The following is a 16,864-nucleotide window of genomic DNA, read 5'->3' on the forward strand; positions in this document are numbered from 1 at the left end:
GGTGAAATAAGAAAATGGGAGTGCAGTTGATGCATTCAAGTGTCACTGCATTTTTAAAAAGGCACACTGGTTCTGAAGAAAGTTGCTAGCTTATAAATAACTTGGCAGATCTACTTCTGAGAAAGCACTTAATGTACAACCAGTTAGGTTTGCACAGTTATACATGTGGGGATAATGTAAATATTGTACAGCTGTTGGAGTTGTAAAAACAACAAGGTACTACTTTTATTAACACTGGGGGTTGGATGTGTTTTGCCAAAATGTGCACATTAACTGCTCAGACATTTTCATAGTGTCATACACTGTTGAGCCAAATTAGGCTTAGAAGCAGGTTCTGTTGAATTGTTGAAATTGCTTTCCGGTCATTGTGCTTGGGGTTATAGCCCAGGAGATAGCTGGCTCAAGCTGGAAAACATAAGTTAATGGTTAGCCAGGTCTTAAATTGGATAGCTAGCTAACTTCTAAGGATAACAATTCAGCTTGTCTTACACTGGGAATTTCCCCAACCTGGTTCCCTTGTGCCTTTCTTTTCCTCTAGTTGCAAATCTGTTACAATAAAGGCTTTTTCAACTTTCTTACTATATTTATGAATATTAAGAGGCAATTTATTTTTTATTCCATTTAACTTTAAAATACACCTATAAATGACACTAACCCAGTGCTGTGTGTTTTTGAACATTTCCTAAAAGTTGTTGTATTTAACAAACACCCTTAATAGGAGTTCCTCTTCCTAAAGAGATGTTTGAAACATGACTGCCATGAATTGGGATTTTTAACCCAAGCCATTGACCACGGAGGAGGGGGGAATCTGGTGTCTCCTTTATCTGGTACAGCTCCTCAGGAGGACAGGATTTACTTAAAAGGCTACCCTATACAACCAACTGCTCTGTTGTAGTGTGGTGCTAAAGTTCAGCCACAATGACACCAGTGTAGCTTGGGAAATCCCTACAATGTAGCTTTGTTCAATTTTTATATTTTCAACTGCTTTTTAATATGGAAGCAAATGATCACTGTTGCTCAAGGTATGCAGCTCTGGCCATTTTTTAGGGAAACGTTTTGTCAGTCAAGAAAAGTTTGGAGGTGGTACTGTGTCAGTGTATCACTTTTATGCAAACACTTTCCTCAGTGTTTAGGATGTTCCTGAGCAATCCTTTGTAAAGGTATAATAGCAAATGTTAGGAGCAACATCCAGTTATGTCCACTTGATTTCCAGTTTATCTTGTCCCCCAATCCTTTGCAGATTTGGAAGGATGTGCAAATAACTGTTCATGCCTATGCTGGATCTCACCAAAAGTGTCAGCTTCTGAATACAGCAACCCAGTCCTCACATGCCATTAAGAGCCCTCTGTGAATTCATATTAGAGCTATGCTGGGAGAAACCACACCAGAGAGATAGCATACTATAGCAGGGGTAGGTAACTTTCAGCGGATGGGCATAGATACAGCTGCTAGGCTATATCCACCTGACAATATATATGGTAGGGGGCAGGTAAAGGAGGGGCTTGGACAAGGGCTGTGCAGACACTGTCTTATCCAAGCCAAAAGACACAAAAACGTCTTTCATGACTTGGAGGACTGCACATTCCTTAGGGGCATGGGGTAATAGACTGAATGCCAAAGTAAATGTGAGCAGAGATTTGTGACAGCCATTTTTTAAAAAAATTATAAAATATAATGAAACTTCCACAGTAGCCAGCCACTATACTTAGTCTTTATTGTCTTTGATTGAAGTTTAATCCACATTTTATAGTCCCTATGGTATAAAAAAACCACTTACACTGGAGGTATAGTAAAAAAAAAAGTTGTGTTTTTTAAAAAACAATGATAGATTGAGCTTTTTAGGGGAGTCTGCGCTGCAATTCCATAAATAGTTGTACAGTAACAGCCATTTGACAGTTGAGCCTTAAGGCTTGACATTAGAGTCTACAGTTTCTGGATTAGTATTGCAGATGCGCCGCCACCTCCATTACAGATTCCAGCAAGGCCATACTCTCCTTGCTTCAATGCATGGGCCATGTGAACAACAATTCTTGCTCCAGACATCCTAAAACAGAAAAAGCACCCTAGTTAAGTTTTGAGTTGTATAGATTGGCGGAAACGCTAGCACTTAACTCATAAATCAGCTTTTTCAGCCTGTGCCTTAGAATCAGCATAGTGCTAAATAATATCTAGCTGAAGCAAAAGAGAGTAGCACTAGAGATAAGTAGTTTGTGACAAACCTGTCTCACACATGTGCTAATCTATGACAACCACACACTACAGTGTCCTGGAGGATGAGTTAGGATGGAACTATGCCAAGGGGGAAGGGAGGCAAAAGATGTGAGAAAAAAAGGACATGGGAATGGAATCAATAGGGAAGAAGTCATAGAATCATAGAGTTGGAAGAGACCACAAGGGCCATCCAGTCCAACCCCCTGCCAAGCAGGAAACGCCATCAAAGCATTCCTGACAGATGGCTGTCAAGCCTTTGCTTAAAGACCTCCAAAGAAGGAGACTTCACCACACTCCTTGGCAGCAAATTCCACTGTCGAACAGCTCTTACTGTCAGGAAGTTATTGTGGGTCTGTCTAATGCAGAACTGGCCAGCTTAGCAACAACTCTTCATTGTCTTAGGTCTTTCGCAGCCGCCCTGTTCCCAAACTAGATGCACTGATCCATGGTCCCAAGACTTGGAGACAACTTTTTCAGTCATCATGGCTGAGATTTCCCAATCTATTGTGTCTACTGCACCAATTGATTAAGACACTACCAAACACAATAGACATTAATGAGGGTGTTGATGGTTTGAAGTTGGCACCATTACGCAATTTTATTTCCTAGTGGATTATGAAGCAGGGTACTTAGAATATTGCAAACTATTAATAATTTTAGTTTAAATAAGACTAGGCATTTTTAAAAGTACCAAGAGCAAGCACTTAAAATGCACCATGTCAAATGCTGTTTCAAGGGGCATCTACTTAAGTAAATTTATACATCAGAACTTAGGAATGCTTTCTGCCTTCTTACATTTAACTGCTGTTACCAAAGCTATAATAACTAAGTATTTGCCTTTGCTGTGGATGGGAGGGTCAGATACAGATTTCTTTTTATTGTGCAAACAAATGTATTACTTCACTTACCCAATTGGATGTCCCAAAGAGACTGCTCCTCCATGAATGTTCACCTTTTGCGGATCAACATCCAGCATTTTAATGTTGGCTAGGACAACAACACTGAATGCTTCATTAATTTCCCACATTTTAATATCTTCCTTTTTTAGACCTGTCTGATTAAGTATCTGGAAAAAGTCAGAAACACATAGATAAAAGGTAATATTTCTTCACCAACAGGGTCTGAGGGTACTTGCCCTTCTGTTTTAATTGAGATATAAAATGGGTCACTGGCACAATTGGGACTGTAGTTCAAGAGACATCCAACCATAAAGATAAACATTTCAAATGACTTGAAGCCACAAGTCAGGTAAAAAAAATTCCAGCAATTACCACTGCCTACAGCAGTCAGTGAGGATTCAAGCAAATACAGTACTTTCTCTAGAAAACAATAAACTCAGTCCCTGTATTACGAAATCCATGTGTACCAGTTTCTGATCAAATCTAAGGTCTGAGATACTTCAGAATTCAATATTAATAAACTGTAATTAGTTCCGTGTTTCGCTAAAATACCAGCATTAACATAAGAGAGTGAGTTGTAGATTTCAAGCAGTAAAGCAACTGGAGTAACACATATTTAATTGTCCACTTAAATTACTTACAGTGTTGCTGAGAAATGTCATCTAACATTTTTGTTTTACTCAAATATATTTTGCTTTTCAGGTCAATTTTAAAAAACCACTTTGTTATCAGTAGCTAGTGAACACCAAAAAGGAAAATAAAAGTACAAAGGTCAACAGAAAAAAAACAGTGAGAAGATTCAGAAGCAAGTTGCATTATGGTTTTGGCAGAAGCTTTCTAAGAAACATTCCATGTTTGATTGGCATTAAGTCTTATTATCCAATATTCTGAATACTTCTGAAGTATAAGTATTACTGTTTGACGTACTGTGTTAAGTATGAGAGCCTGCCTTGAGGAAGATTTTAATTTGAAGGTAGGGGAATGCTATAAAATGATTACCTTAGGAACTGCATGTGCTGGTGCAATTGGAAAGTCAATAGGATCAACAGCAGCATCTGCAAAACCTGCAAAAGGGCAAATGTGAGGCAGAAAGGAAACCTCATTATTGGTATGCATAGAAGCAGCATTTAGAGTACCTGCAATAGATGCTTACAGCCTCTCTGGCAAAATCCTGGATATTAATGCTTAAAAAAATGTAAGCATGGCAGTCTTAGAGGAACAACTGAGACATCCCAAAGACCCCTGAATTCTCTGGAGTTTGGCAAATTGTCAAGCTATGACCATTCAGCCAAAAAGCAGTCCTTTCAACCTAACCTACTGATAAAAGGCAAAGTCAAACAAAGTTTAACCCATTATCTGCCAGTATCAATCATTTCCCAACATTTCACTAGAAAGTCAAGAAGATTCTTACCTACTATTTTAGCCAATGGTTTAGCATTCAGCCTTTGGGCTGCTTCTGAAGTCATCAGTACTAATGCAGCTGCTCCATCATTCAGTGTACTGGCATTGGCAGCAGTTACAGTTCCTGAAAGAAGCGGCAATGTGAATATAGTGCATTCCTCAGTAGCATCCTAAATTCCAGTCTGCGTCAATCCTTATTCAAAACACTGGGCACACAACATACAGCAATTCAAATTCAACAAGGCTGGCATATCAAAGCACACATCCATATAAACCATTTCACTGAAGGAAATGCAGGTATGTTTAAATGAAAAATGCAATCTGGCCACCAAGAGCTGAAAGCAACTTTTACTACATTAAAAACCAGGCATCACTTTTTCCGAGCTTACCGTTTTCTTTCTGAAAAACAGCCCTCAGTTTTGGAACTTTACTGAAATCAACACGCTTGTACTCCTCGTCTTCTTTAATCTCTGTGTCTGGTTTCCCTAAAATAAAACTTTATTTAGTCAAACAATTTCAGACTTCTTTGTGGCTGGACAGCTGGCACTCCCTAATTTCACAAGGAACAGCAGAATATGCAAAGGCTACAGTTAAGCATGCTTCAAATCATTGTCTCATTTCTTGCTCCATCACTGCCCTAAGCCTCCTGTGAAAGGGGGGGGACTTCCCAGCAGGCCACAAAACTTTTTTTGGGGGGGGGACACAGAAATAAAACTAAAACCTCAGCTTGGAAGGTCAGAAAACACAAAAACCTTAATATCGGTTTATTGGAGTGGATGTAGCAACCGAGTAATTTCGTTGTTCCCGCAAGGGGACAATGACAATAAAGATATATTATCTTATAATATGGGGGTAGGGCTGAAAACAGAAATGGTCTCTATTTCAGTAAAAAGAAACAAAGTAAAATATGTTGAGTCTTCATTTCATAGACAAGCTATGTTTGCCAGAATGCATACACTTTACACCATTTCAGTACATAGTTTATCATAAAACAGAAGGTGGGGAGGTATTATATATGAAATCATACTACCTTTCTGAGAAATAGTAACTGGGACAATTTCCTTTGCAAAAACTCCCGACTCCCAACCTTCCTTGCTTCTGGTGTAAGATTTTATGGCATAGGCATCTTGATCTTCCCGTGATATAGTAAACTTCTTTGCAGTATTCTCTGCGCAATTACCCTGGGGAGGCAGACAGGAAATCACTGAAAGTCATTTAAAAAACTGGACAGGTTTGTGTAGATCAGCTGTGCTGTCGCCAAAATCCCCACTTTTGAGTTTAATGGACTCAAGTAAGTTTGAAACAAGAATGTAGTCCTATTTTCCCAACAATTAGCTGCTCATGGCTCAGTGTTCCCATACCTTATATTCAGCAACTGAACTGAGTAAGCAGACTTTTATATGTGTGTAATTTATACCACGAACACGCACAGAATGTTTAAAGCTGTTAACACTTGTTATCAAATACTAATTTGGGGATAGGGTGGGTGGACTTGGGAAAAAAAACCCTCTAGATTCCTCTCTAGGTCAAAGTTCTTGACCTTTCAGATGACCTTCACATGATTGTAAACTCTGGCCAGAATCCTATGGTCATCCTATGGTCTGTATGGACTAGATAAGCATGTACAGTCAAAGCAGTTGTTGAGCAAAAATAAATAAATTGAACATTCCGGAGCCATTTCTGAGGGGGGGGGGAGGAATTGCTTGTTAACACTGTCAGCATGGGCTGCCATACGTCTGGATTTTCCAGGACATTTCACCAGAAAATTCTATGAACAAAACCCTAATATTGTGCAACTGCACACACAGAGTGTTTACAGTTTCTTTCCTTTCTCATTTGCAGATATCTTATAGATTAGGTGGAGACTTATTTTTATTTTTTTATTTGCATATCCATAAGTTCAATATCCAGGGACAGATGGTGTTTAAACAAATAAAAGATCTCCTGGATTGGGCATTACATCCGGTGGAGGGGGGGGAGCTCTTACTTCAGCTCCTGAACTCAACAAATGTAGGCTTTGGATCAGGAAAGTATCTGAACATCCTATTTGCCAAGAAAACCTTAAAAAAAGGCAGAACAACAAAAATAGGCTGCCACGAAACTTGCAAGATATTAAAACTTGTATTTACCATGTGAATTTTGTTGTAAACATCTGTCAAGCCATCTTTTACAATCAAGTCTTCAAGCTTTACTCCTCCATAAGGTGTTGCTCCTCTGACCATTGTGTAGGGTACATTAGACATGCTCTCCATTCCACCAGCTACCATCACATCCTGTTTCAACAAATTATATACAGCTTTTTCCGACTTACAAGGCGGATGAAAACAAAATACTAAAGAGTGCAATACTATTGTCCCTGGGAAGGCCTAGGATACAGCATATTTTCCCCTCTGTCAACAGAATATCCATTCTTCCAGAACGTCCCCCCCCCCAAAAGGAGGAAATATGCCAGCCCCGGAGTTGGCATACTGATTTTCCTGCCCACTATGACTTCTGCAAGAGAAATAAAAACCCTGAAAAACCACCAGCAGCCCACCTTCCACCCTGCCAGTGCAAGCCCAGCAAGGCTATGGCGGTTCCTTCATCTTTCACTTTCCCTCCCACACCTTTGAATTGCGTGGCTCAGATCTAAAGGATGTTTTGAGGCTCCCATTAGGCAAAAAAGTTGCATTGCAATTCATCATACAATATAAATGGTAAATAAACAATAACAAACACAGGAATGGGAAACCTGTAGCCCTTCAAAAGAATTTGGACTACAACTCCCATAATTCCTGATCACTGGCCATGCTGCCTGGGCTAATGGGAATTTTAGTCCAACATAATCTGGAGGACCATAAAGTCTCATTTCCTTTGAGGGTTTATACATACACACACAAAAAAAAAATCAAGCAGTGTATAAATTTTATTAAATAAATAAATGAAATAATTTATAAAAATCCTCAGCTAGTCACACAGTTATTAATTTCCCTCCCACTGATTATGCTAATCTTCATGTTGCATATCCTTTTAATGTCCCCCCCCCAATTGTGTAGATTTAATATAAAATGTTAATAGTTTGGTTGTCCCCCGTCTGTATTGGGAGAGAATGGAAGAGTGTGCCTTCGGGGGTGAAGTCAAACTGTTGGAAAGTTACAGGAAATAACATAGACAAGTCAGATACTAAAGCCGTACCAGCACAATAATCAAAGCAGTGTGGGTTGGTAAAGTTGGCAAGAAATCTGAGATTATACATTTCCACGTATTTACAAGTCTTCTGAATATACTGACTCTCCTACCTGGCTCCCACATGCCAGACTCTGGGCTGCCATCATAATAGATTTCATTCCAGAAGCACAAACTTTGTTGACAGTCGTGCAAGGAGTAGAAACTGGTAAACCTGAGCCAAATTAAGATAAAAATAAACTTCTAAGAATTGTCAGCCAACTGCATATATGGAATATATCAAGTTGCTTTAATCAATTAAAAAGGAACTCATGCCAAAGAATCCCACTGACTTTCCTGATACCATGTGTTTTTCAGACCAGTAGTGTCCTCTCATACTAGTCTCAGTTCTATAAAGATGAAAGACCATTCCTGACATCTCCGGTAGTCCCTTCCATTTATAACATTTTCTTTGGGATTCAACCCTTTGACTTCACCACATCAGAAAACCAGCAACATGTTATTGGACAACATATTACCTCCCCACCACCATATATGCTAAGGACACCCCACTAGGCTGAAGTGAAAGTACAGAAGGAGAAAAAGAGGAAAGGGTAACTCAAAAAATGTTCCAGTTCTGATTATGGCAGTTTGAAGAAAACAGAAGGCCGATTCAGATTAAAATTCAAACTCAGATTAATTTGTTGAGTATTATGTGAATCGTACTCCTCAGTTATTTACCTCCGTTTTATAATTTAGCAGTGAATCTTACTCATTGAGGGTTGTATCCAATGTCATCTCTGTGCTAGTGAAAAATGCTTCAATTTCTCCCCCACTGTAGCTCCCTGCACACCCTCAGAATCTACTCTAGAAGTTTGGGAGACCCACTGGAACTGATTCAGGGGGCTCCGGAGGAGCTGCGGGGTGTGGGGAGAAGAGGTCCCACTTCATGAAAGGAAATCTACTCATGCATTGTTGGATTTATGACTTGTGCCCTAAGAAGTCATGAGCCATAAAAGAGTTTTAGTACCTGCACCAAGGGTTGCTTGTCTTGCAGGAGCTTGTCCTTGTCCAGCCTGAATAACATTGCCCATGTAGACTTCTTTCACTTCTTGTGCAGGGATACCTAATGGCAAAAATCAGAGAAGGCATTTTTCCAATCAGAAAGTGATATTAGGCTCATAAAATGAAAGAGAAAAGAAACAACACCTGGGTAAGAAGGATGAAATAGATGCTGAAGCTGCCACTTAGCTTTTGTTTATGGACAAAACTGAGGAGTGAAGTTAAGTCTTTAAAAAGCTCATCTAGATTGCAACTCTCCCTGCTTTTAGCTCAGAACCTCTACGCAAAACCACTTTTGAAGTGGCGCAGCGTAGGTACTTTTTTGCAAGTTTTAGCACAATGCTTGCTGTACAAATTTGGTCATCATTGCTTTAGTCCCTGGGTTACTCACTTGAATGCAAACGGCCAAAACTGAAAGTTGGACAGGTCTGCAATAAATCATCCTTGAAGCATGTCAAAACTGAGAATCAACCAGGGGAGAGGGTAGCAGAGTAATGACAATGGAGGACTAAGAATTGCTCAAAAGCAGACCAAGTGTGACATGCTTTAAAAAGGATGACATACTTTACAGCTACACCTTGGGCACATGCATAATTGATTTCTTTAAAGAACAGCATGAATACTTACTGGCTAATTTGTGGCAAGGGGTGATTACAACCAACACTGGCTGCTATTTAACCTGGATCAGAAGAGATGGTGAATATTTTCCAAACAATCCATCCCCATCCCACCCTGTTCCACACAGCCTTCTGAACAGAGTCCGGACTTACCTGCTCTTTCAATTGCGCCTTTAATTGCAATGGAACCAAGTTTAGTGGCTGGCTGTGATGAAAGGGATCCTTGGAAAGAGCCAATGGGTGTCCGGACAGCACTTACAATTACTACTTCCTAACAAACAAAACCATTGCAATGATTATGACAGTGACCCACAGAAAGGTATATTCTCAAGGCTTAAGTTCAGTTATAATAATAATAATAATAATAATAATAATAATAATAATAATAATAATAATAATATATTATTTATACCCCACCCATCTGGCTGGGTTCCACCAGCCACTCTGGGCGGCTTCCAACAAAACACTAAAATACAGAAATCCATCAAACATTAAAAGCTTCCCTAAACAGGGCTGCCTTGAGATGCCTTCTAAAGGTCTGGTAATTGTTATTCTCTTTGACCTCTGGTGGGAAGGCCCTCTGCCTGGTTCCCTGTAACTTGGCATCTTGTAGCGAGGGAACCTTTTAATTAGTAAGATGAGACTTAGCAGTTATCAAAGTAAGTGTATGCTCCAGAAACATCTGGTTATTGCTGTATGATGGGTTGTGTAGTGGTTAAAGTATCAGATTAGGACCTGGGAGACCAGGGTTCTAGTCCCCTTAACCATGAAACTTGATGGGTGAACTTGGGCCACAGTCTCTCAGCCTAACCTACTCCACAGGATTATTGCAAGGATGAAATTGACGGAGAACCACCTTGAACTCCTTGGAGGAAAGCTGGGATATATATGTAAAAATAAATAAATAAGTTAATTGGTATGTCTCTTTACTCAAAGATAATATGCTGTTATATCTTAGCAAGATGGTTGTACAACTGCTGATAATTAAAGGAAACAAGACATACAGATGGGAGAACTTCCTACTTATTCTTTTTTGCCAGGGAGTGAGTAGGTGGATCAGACAGCATGATAATATAAATAATATTATCTAGTGGCTGGAAAACATTGAGAGGGGAGGAAACTTCATTGCAGGTTTTGCAGCAACCCATGTAGGCCAAATTATAGGCATTCTACTTAGACAGTTTCAAAAGAGAACACAAGTTATTTGCAGCAGTGAGACAACAAAATTCTATGGCATCCTAGAGTCATAGCTGTCAAGTTTTCCCTTTTCTCGCGAGGAAGCCTATTCAGCTTAAGGAAATTTCCCTTAAAAAAAGCGAGAACTTGACAGCTATGCCTAGAGTCTATTTATTATGGCACACACTTTGACAACAACAACTTTTTGGATAGGAACCCCTTTTATCAGAAGCATGCAGCAAGGTAACCTTTTCAAGTATGCAATAGATAGACATGTATCATTCTTAGGGCCAGACTAGATAGGATGCTGAATGTATTGCTTTTTAATTGCTAATAGACGTGAGGAATGGTAGAGTGTTTTGTCAGGCTGTGGTGTGGAGCAAATCAGATTTAACCCTTAGCCCCTAGGCCAGAGCTTTCCCAACTATATGTAGAGACACGTTAGTGCAGGGGTCCCCAGACTTACCGCGCCGACCGCACGGCGGGCCGGAGGGCAGGGGAGTGCGCGCACAGTGGGCCGGAGGGCGGGGGAGTGCGCGCCCGTGCGCATGCGCACACGCGCACGGTCGGGGGGAAAATCGCCAAAAATCGCTTGTGCACATGCGTATGGGCCTCCCCCGACCCGGAAGTGCATTGGAAATGACCTCTTCTGGGTCGGGAGAGGCCCATACGCATGCGCACAAAGGATTTTCGGCGATTTTTTGCCGATTTTTAAGATCGTTGCCGCGCCGCGCGCCGTAAGAGCGGGCGGCGGCAGCGGGGGTCGTTGCGGGCCGGATTGGGAGGCCGATTGGGCCGCATCCGGCCCGGGGGCCGTAGTTTGGGGACCCCTGCGTTAGTGTGTCGGCTGCAGTGTGTGTGTCGAGCGAATGCTGGAAAAGGGTTAGTTTAACCTCTGGTTTGCTAGTAAAACTGAATTACTGTGTTGTGAAATGATGTATGTCTAAAAACTGTGTCACCAACATGAAGTTCAGAAAACACTGCCCTAGGCTGTGGTCCCAGTGAAAATTTTCCTCCCTTGGCCACTATCAGCCCCATCAGGAAAGCTTACATTGGTACCAATAGTTCCTCCTAAAACGAAAATGCATCTGTGTCGGCAAGGCATCTTTTGTCAGGACCACAGCAGATGAGGAATGAGTTAGAAAACCCTGCACACCATAGTCCTGGCAAAAATCCCCTCCCCTAATATGTTTCATTTGCCATTTAAAACCAAAGGCACATCAGGAAGAGATATGTTTGGCATCACACCTAGTCTAGCCCTTAATCCACTTAATATATCTCAACTCGCTGTTTGAAAGAACATGGTCTCGTAGAGCTGGGCAAAGTATGGTATTGCCATAGCAAATTCCTGAAGTCCTGTTACAATTGATACTTACATTTAAGCCACGTTGTGATGAGTAGCCTCTGCTTGCATAAGTTAACATCTGAAAAAAGAGTTTATTTTTCAGTAAGTGCAAAAACATCTGGTTTACTGATTCAAAAATATTGTGTTTTTCCATTTAACATATTTTAAACAAGCTACTTAAATACACTTGTTTCTTTTTCTTAATACTTTGAAGCTTTAGAATTATTCTTATTCTTATCATCATTTGCTACTCTATGAAATACTTCCAGAAGTCAATAGGCAGAAAAGGGCAATAACAATGTCATAACTTTATGAAGAATTTTCACGCAATATACCTTTACAGAAATCCTGATGCTTAAAATAACTGTCGGTTAAACAATATTGCAATAGTGTACAATCCTATTGCAAAACAAGTCAGTGCTGCTGAGTTATGTTATTTGGCAATTTACCCTTTTGATCTTATAACCTTTAGCCCATTTAGGTTAACAAACTCTGACAGACACACTGAGCAGTTTTTAATCTCTCTATTTTAGCCTCTCTATTTAGATAACTTTTGCCACAGTAAGCAGTTGCACATAAAGATGAGGATCCAGGTTTATTCTTTTTAGCAGCTTCCATGCACGCTCTAGAGGAGTGCTGTTTTAAAGGGGGCCATTGCTCCTTGATACAAACATAACTTATGAATGATATTAGATGCATAAACACCATGAGACAACCACCACAGCAGCAGATTTTGAGCATCATTGAGGACAGCAGAACGGAGGGCAGATTTTATCCAAAAAAGGCAAACTCCACCAGAAGGTTCTCCTGTAGATGACCCCTTACACAGGAGATCTTCTGATGGACCATACCTCCTCATGTTCATTTGGAGAAAGAGGAAAGCAGATCTGCTGATTGGCTTTTCTGTCTCAAGCAACAAAGTATATTGGGCTGTCTCTGCTCCAGAGAGCTCCTTTACCTTTAAGAGGTGAACTACAGAGCAAGAATTAGTAGCATGTAAGTTGCAGTTCTAGCTTCAGATTATTGGGGGCGCTGGCAGGCTGTCTTCTGTGGGCCCCCCATTTCCAGCACCTGTGGCCACTTGAGCCCCTGGACTGCTGCTGCAGTCATTAGCTTCTGCCTCCCACAAGGCAACTTGCAGTGTCTGCTTTTGCAAGGACTGGAGTGGGCCCTGGCAAATGTCCATGGCCATAAGTGTCAATGCCACCACAGGATAAAACCCATTTTTATTTTTTATATTTAAAATGCAAGTGTTAACAACATTAAAGGTTTAAAGCAGGCACTCATGGGGGAAGTGAATGGGAAGTGATGTGACCTTGCAGCAACTTGATCCCCACCTCTTCTTCTTCTTTGGCGATCACTCGTAGCCGAGTAAGGTTGTCTTCCATAAACACAGTTTTAGCAATGGGTCCGTAAGTGACTGTGGGGGCCAATTCTGGATCCACACGTCCTTCCACAGTGGGGACATTGGTTTCCAGGAGGGAGTTGATTAGCACGTTTCTCCCTTGCGTCCTGAGATCGAGTTTCTTCAAAGCCCATGACACCTTTGGTAAAGGCTGTTCTCCAACTGGAGTGCTCACATGCCAGTGTTTCCCAGTTGTCAGTGTTTATACTATGTTTTTTAAGATTTGCCTTGAGACAGATTTTAAACCTCTTTTGTTGACCACCAGCATTATGCTTTCCATTTTTAAGTTCGGAATAGAGTACAGTGGTAGCTCTACTTACGAATTTAATGCGTTCCAAACGCAAATTCGCAAGTTGAAAAAAATTGTGAGTTGAATCCCATAGGAATGCATTGGGAGAAAAAATGTGTAAGTCAAAGCAACCCTATCTAAAAAAATCGTAAGTAGAAAAAATCCTATCTAAACCGCATCCAAGATGGTGGATGGAGCTCCGTTTGTAAGTAGAAACATTCGTAAGTAGAGTTATTCGCAAGTAGAGGTACCACTGTAGTTGCTTTGGAAGACAATCATCAGGCATCCGCACAATATGACCAGTCCAACGAAGTTGATGTTGAAGAATCATTGCTTCAACACTGGTGATCTTTGCTTCTGTCAGAAGTCCCTACTGGCATTAATGAGCGACTCTCAACCCTTCGAATAAAGCTCTCCAAAAACCTACAGGCTACTATTATAAGCACTTATGCACCAACACTGGAAGCCGATGAAGACATTAAAGAAAAAATTTACGCTCAGCTGGATACCGTCCTATCAGAGACACCTAAGGAAGATAAAATTATCCTCCGTCCTGGGTGATTTTAATGCAAGAGTTGGGCGAGATTTCGATCTGTGGCCTGGGCCTGGGACTATTGGGAAAGGAGTTGGCAACAGCAACCAGAACGGAATCTTACTTTTGACAATATATGCAGCACACAACCTTGTTATTACCAACACACTTTTTCAACAGAAAAATAAATTTAAAACTTCATGGAGGCATCCTCGGTCAAACCACTGGCACCTTTAGACTATGGTATTGTCCGTGCTAAAGATCCCCATGATGTGCGCCTTACCAGATCCCCACTACACTCTCTGTGTGTGTTAGAATTCAAAGGTAGCAAGAGTTTGGAAGTATACCACATCCAAAGACAATCACATTTGAAACATTATGCAATGCACAGGGAAACATCCTTAAAAAACATTTTTTTAAAAAGGGCAGCAAAACACGGGGGAGGTCACAACAATAAGATTTGCGTTTTTCAGGAACGATTTATTAAGAGAGAGAAAATATAGGGGACCGCTCGAACACGGGTCTCCTCGTCTCGCTCCAGCCAAGCAAGACTTTGCCGCCTCAGGTGGACTTGTCCTGGCGCATGCGCGCAGGCCCGGCCTAAGAGGCACAAGGCGCTGACGCAGGGAAGGGCGAAGGGAGGCGGGGCTCGCCGCTTAGCCCGCTGTGCCTCAGGTGGGCTCTACCGTCCCTGAGGGGAAGCGCGGAGGACAAAGGCAGCTGGGCCCGTCCGTCAGGGGAAAGCGGGACCTCCATAAGCAAACCACCCCTCCGGCCTGGCCTTTTCATTCCCCCTCCTCACCCGAAGCGTCTTCGGCACCTGCCGCCCGCCCAACATCTTCGCTCTCGCGCCGGCCTCCGCAGTACCAGCAGCCGCCCTCAGGACCCCTTCAGCTGCCTCAGCAACGGAGCTCAAAGCAGCGCGAGAGCCACCGCCGTCACCTTCAGAAGAGCACGCCCAGCCGGGCCCACCCCCACCCCTTGACCTAGCCAATAGGAGCCCAAGGGCGGACCCGCCGTTTAATCCCCCCCCCGCCCCCTGTGCTTGATTTGTGTGCCTCCGGTCTGAGGAGGGGAGGGCGCGTCAAGTTGGCAGAAATCCTATTGGAGCCTGAAGAGGAGTGGGCGTGGCTATTAGAGAGCAATGCTATTGGAGAGGGAGGGGGCGTTGGAATTAATAAGCGGCGCTCATTGGACAGGGGTAGAGGTTGGGGAAAGGGCAAGGAAGAGACGCTCTATCCTTGGTTGAGAGGGAGGGGCTTAGCAGTTCCCAACATCATTAGTTGGTCTTTAAGGTGCTACTGAAGGAATTTTTTTATTTCCCAACATCAAAGTGAACCGCTTGAAGGACATTCCCTTCCCTCAGAGAATTCTGGGCACTGTAGTTTGTTAAGGGCGCTGGGCATTGTAGCTCTGAGAAGAGTAAACTGCAGAGCCCAGAATTCTTTGTGAGAAGGAATGTGCTTCGAATGTGCTTTGAACAGTATAGTGTGCACACAGTAGGCAGGGATGTAGACAGTTTAGGTTGGGATGGAATTGTGCAATCGTAGAATTGGAAGGGACCACAAGGGTCATCTAGTCCAACCCCCTGCAACACAGGAATCTTTTAGCCAATGTGGGGCTCAAACTCACAACCCTGAAATTAGGAGTCTCGTGCTCCACCGACTGAGCTACTTTGTTTGAAGAGGGAGCTTTCACTATTGCTCCCCACTACCACAATTGTGCAATGGCTAAGCAAGTTCTGAGTTCTCAACACAACATGTACAAAACACACACACAAGAGGCACCACACGAGAAAAATTTACACAAAATGCACACACCAAAAATGAACTGGCAATAAAGTTCCTTTGCTTACTACTCTCTCCCCCAACTAGTCTGAAGAAGAGTTCTGGCGAACATAGAAGCTTGCACACTATTTTGTGACCTTTTTTGGCCTAAGAAAAGTATTGCTCTAATCTGTATTTTTACAATGTGACAGTAAAGTGACTTTCACCTTTATCAGTGTACAAGCATACTCTGATGCCCCATGGAGTTTTAGGCATACTTATTTGGGAGTTAAATCTCATTAAGTCAAACACACACATCTTGCCCTCCCTTGGATACCATCAAATTCCTATTTTGCTTTGAAAAATAGATGTTCAGGAGTGATCAGAACCAGCCTTCTGGGCCCAGCCTAAAGGCTTTGTTTTTAAAAAACACTGAAATGATCAAATGTTTTATCGACATTTGCCGTAATACAGAAAACAGAAAATTACACTGTGGACTCATTGGAGTCGTAGTACAGGTTGTAAAAGGAGATTAGGCAATAAAACCGAAGTTTTTGTAAACTCTTTTTATATGACAGGTGTGGAGCTATGTAAATGTTATTTTAGCAAACTTCCAAGAATAAAATAATGGAACAGGATGAAAAACAGCTAACGACCACTTCATGCATAGTAAATCCCTTTATAAAAGCACTTGTGTGTCATATATGCATCATCATGTAAAAAAATGGCTGTGATCCAAAGAGCTACTTGTTAAAATAAATTGCTTAAAGGTTAAGCCATACATCAGTCTTCCGTGTCTTGGTAGACTACTGCCTCCAAGTGCCCCAACTACAGCTGGAATTTCTTTTACCTCTTAAAAGTTGAGAAGACATTCCCTTTCATGTTAAGTGTTCAGTCTACAAGTGCTGTACTGCTCAAATTTCTGAAAAAATAAAATGTCACTGAGTGTCACCAGATCAGCAATTACAAATCCAAATTGTCCATGGGACTGATGGCAATATAACCAAGTACCAAAGC

The 16,864-nt window shown here is 41.7% G+C and overlaps 1 protein-coding gene across 2 annotated transcripts; it reads right to left on the minus strand.

The window, feature by feature from the left end:
• Nucleotides 1-66: 66 nt before the first annotated feature.
• ACAT1 (acetyl-CoA acetyltransferase 1) lies at nucleotides 67-15,037 on the minus strand. 2 transcript variants are annotated; one of them, XR_004692676.2, is made up of 13 exons: nucleotides 14,884-15,037; nucleotides 11,887-11,934; nucleotides 9,488-9,605; nucleotides 8,686-8,781; nucleotides 7,790-7,890; nucleotides 6,641-6,784; nucleotides 5,542-5,692; nucleotides 4,901-4,996; nucleotides 4,522-4,635; nucleotides 4,110-4,174; nucleotides 3,120-3,277; nucleotides 1,778-2,044; nucleotides 67-405 (listed from the first exon to the last, which is right to left on the minus strand). XR_004692676.2 is itself a non-coding variant. In XM_035116748.2 (12 exons), exons 1-12 carry the CDS (start codon nucleotides 14,917-14,919, stop codon nucleotides 1,924-1,926), a joined length of 1,248 nt encoding a protein of 415 aa, XP_034972639.1. In that variant the 5' UTR covers nucleotides 14,920-15,037; the 3' UTR covers nucleotides 1,690-1,923. The 2 variants fall into 2 exon arrangements, 1 of the variants encoding a protein (XP_034972639.1); XM_035116748.2 differs by lacking the exon at nucleotides 67-405 and having other exon boundaries at nucleotides 1,690-2,044.
• Between the last annotated feature and the right edge of the window lie 1,827 nt (nucleotides 15,038-16,864).

The sequence above is a fragment of the Zootoca vivipara genome, chromosome 4 (assembly GCF_963506605.1).
Source record: "Zootoca vivipara chromosome 4, rZooViv1.1, whole genome shotgun sequence".
Lineage (NCBI taxonomy): Eukaryota > Metazoa > Chordata > Lepidosauria > Squamata > Lacertidae > Zootoca > Zootoca vivipara.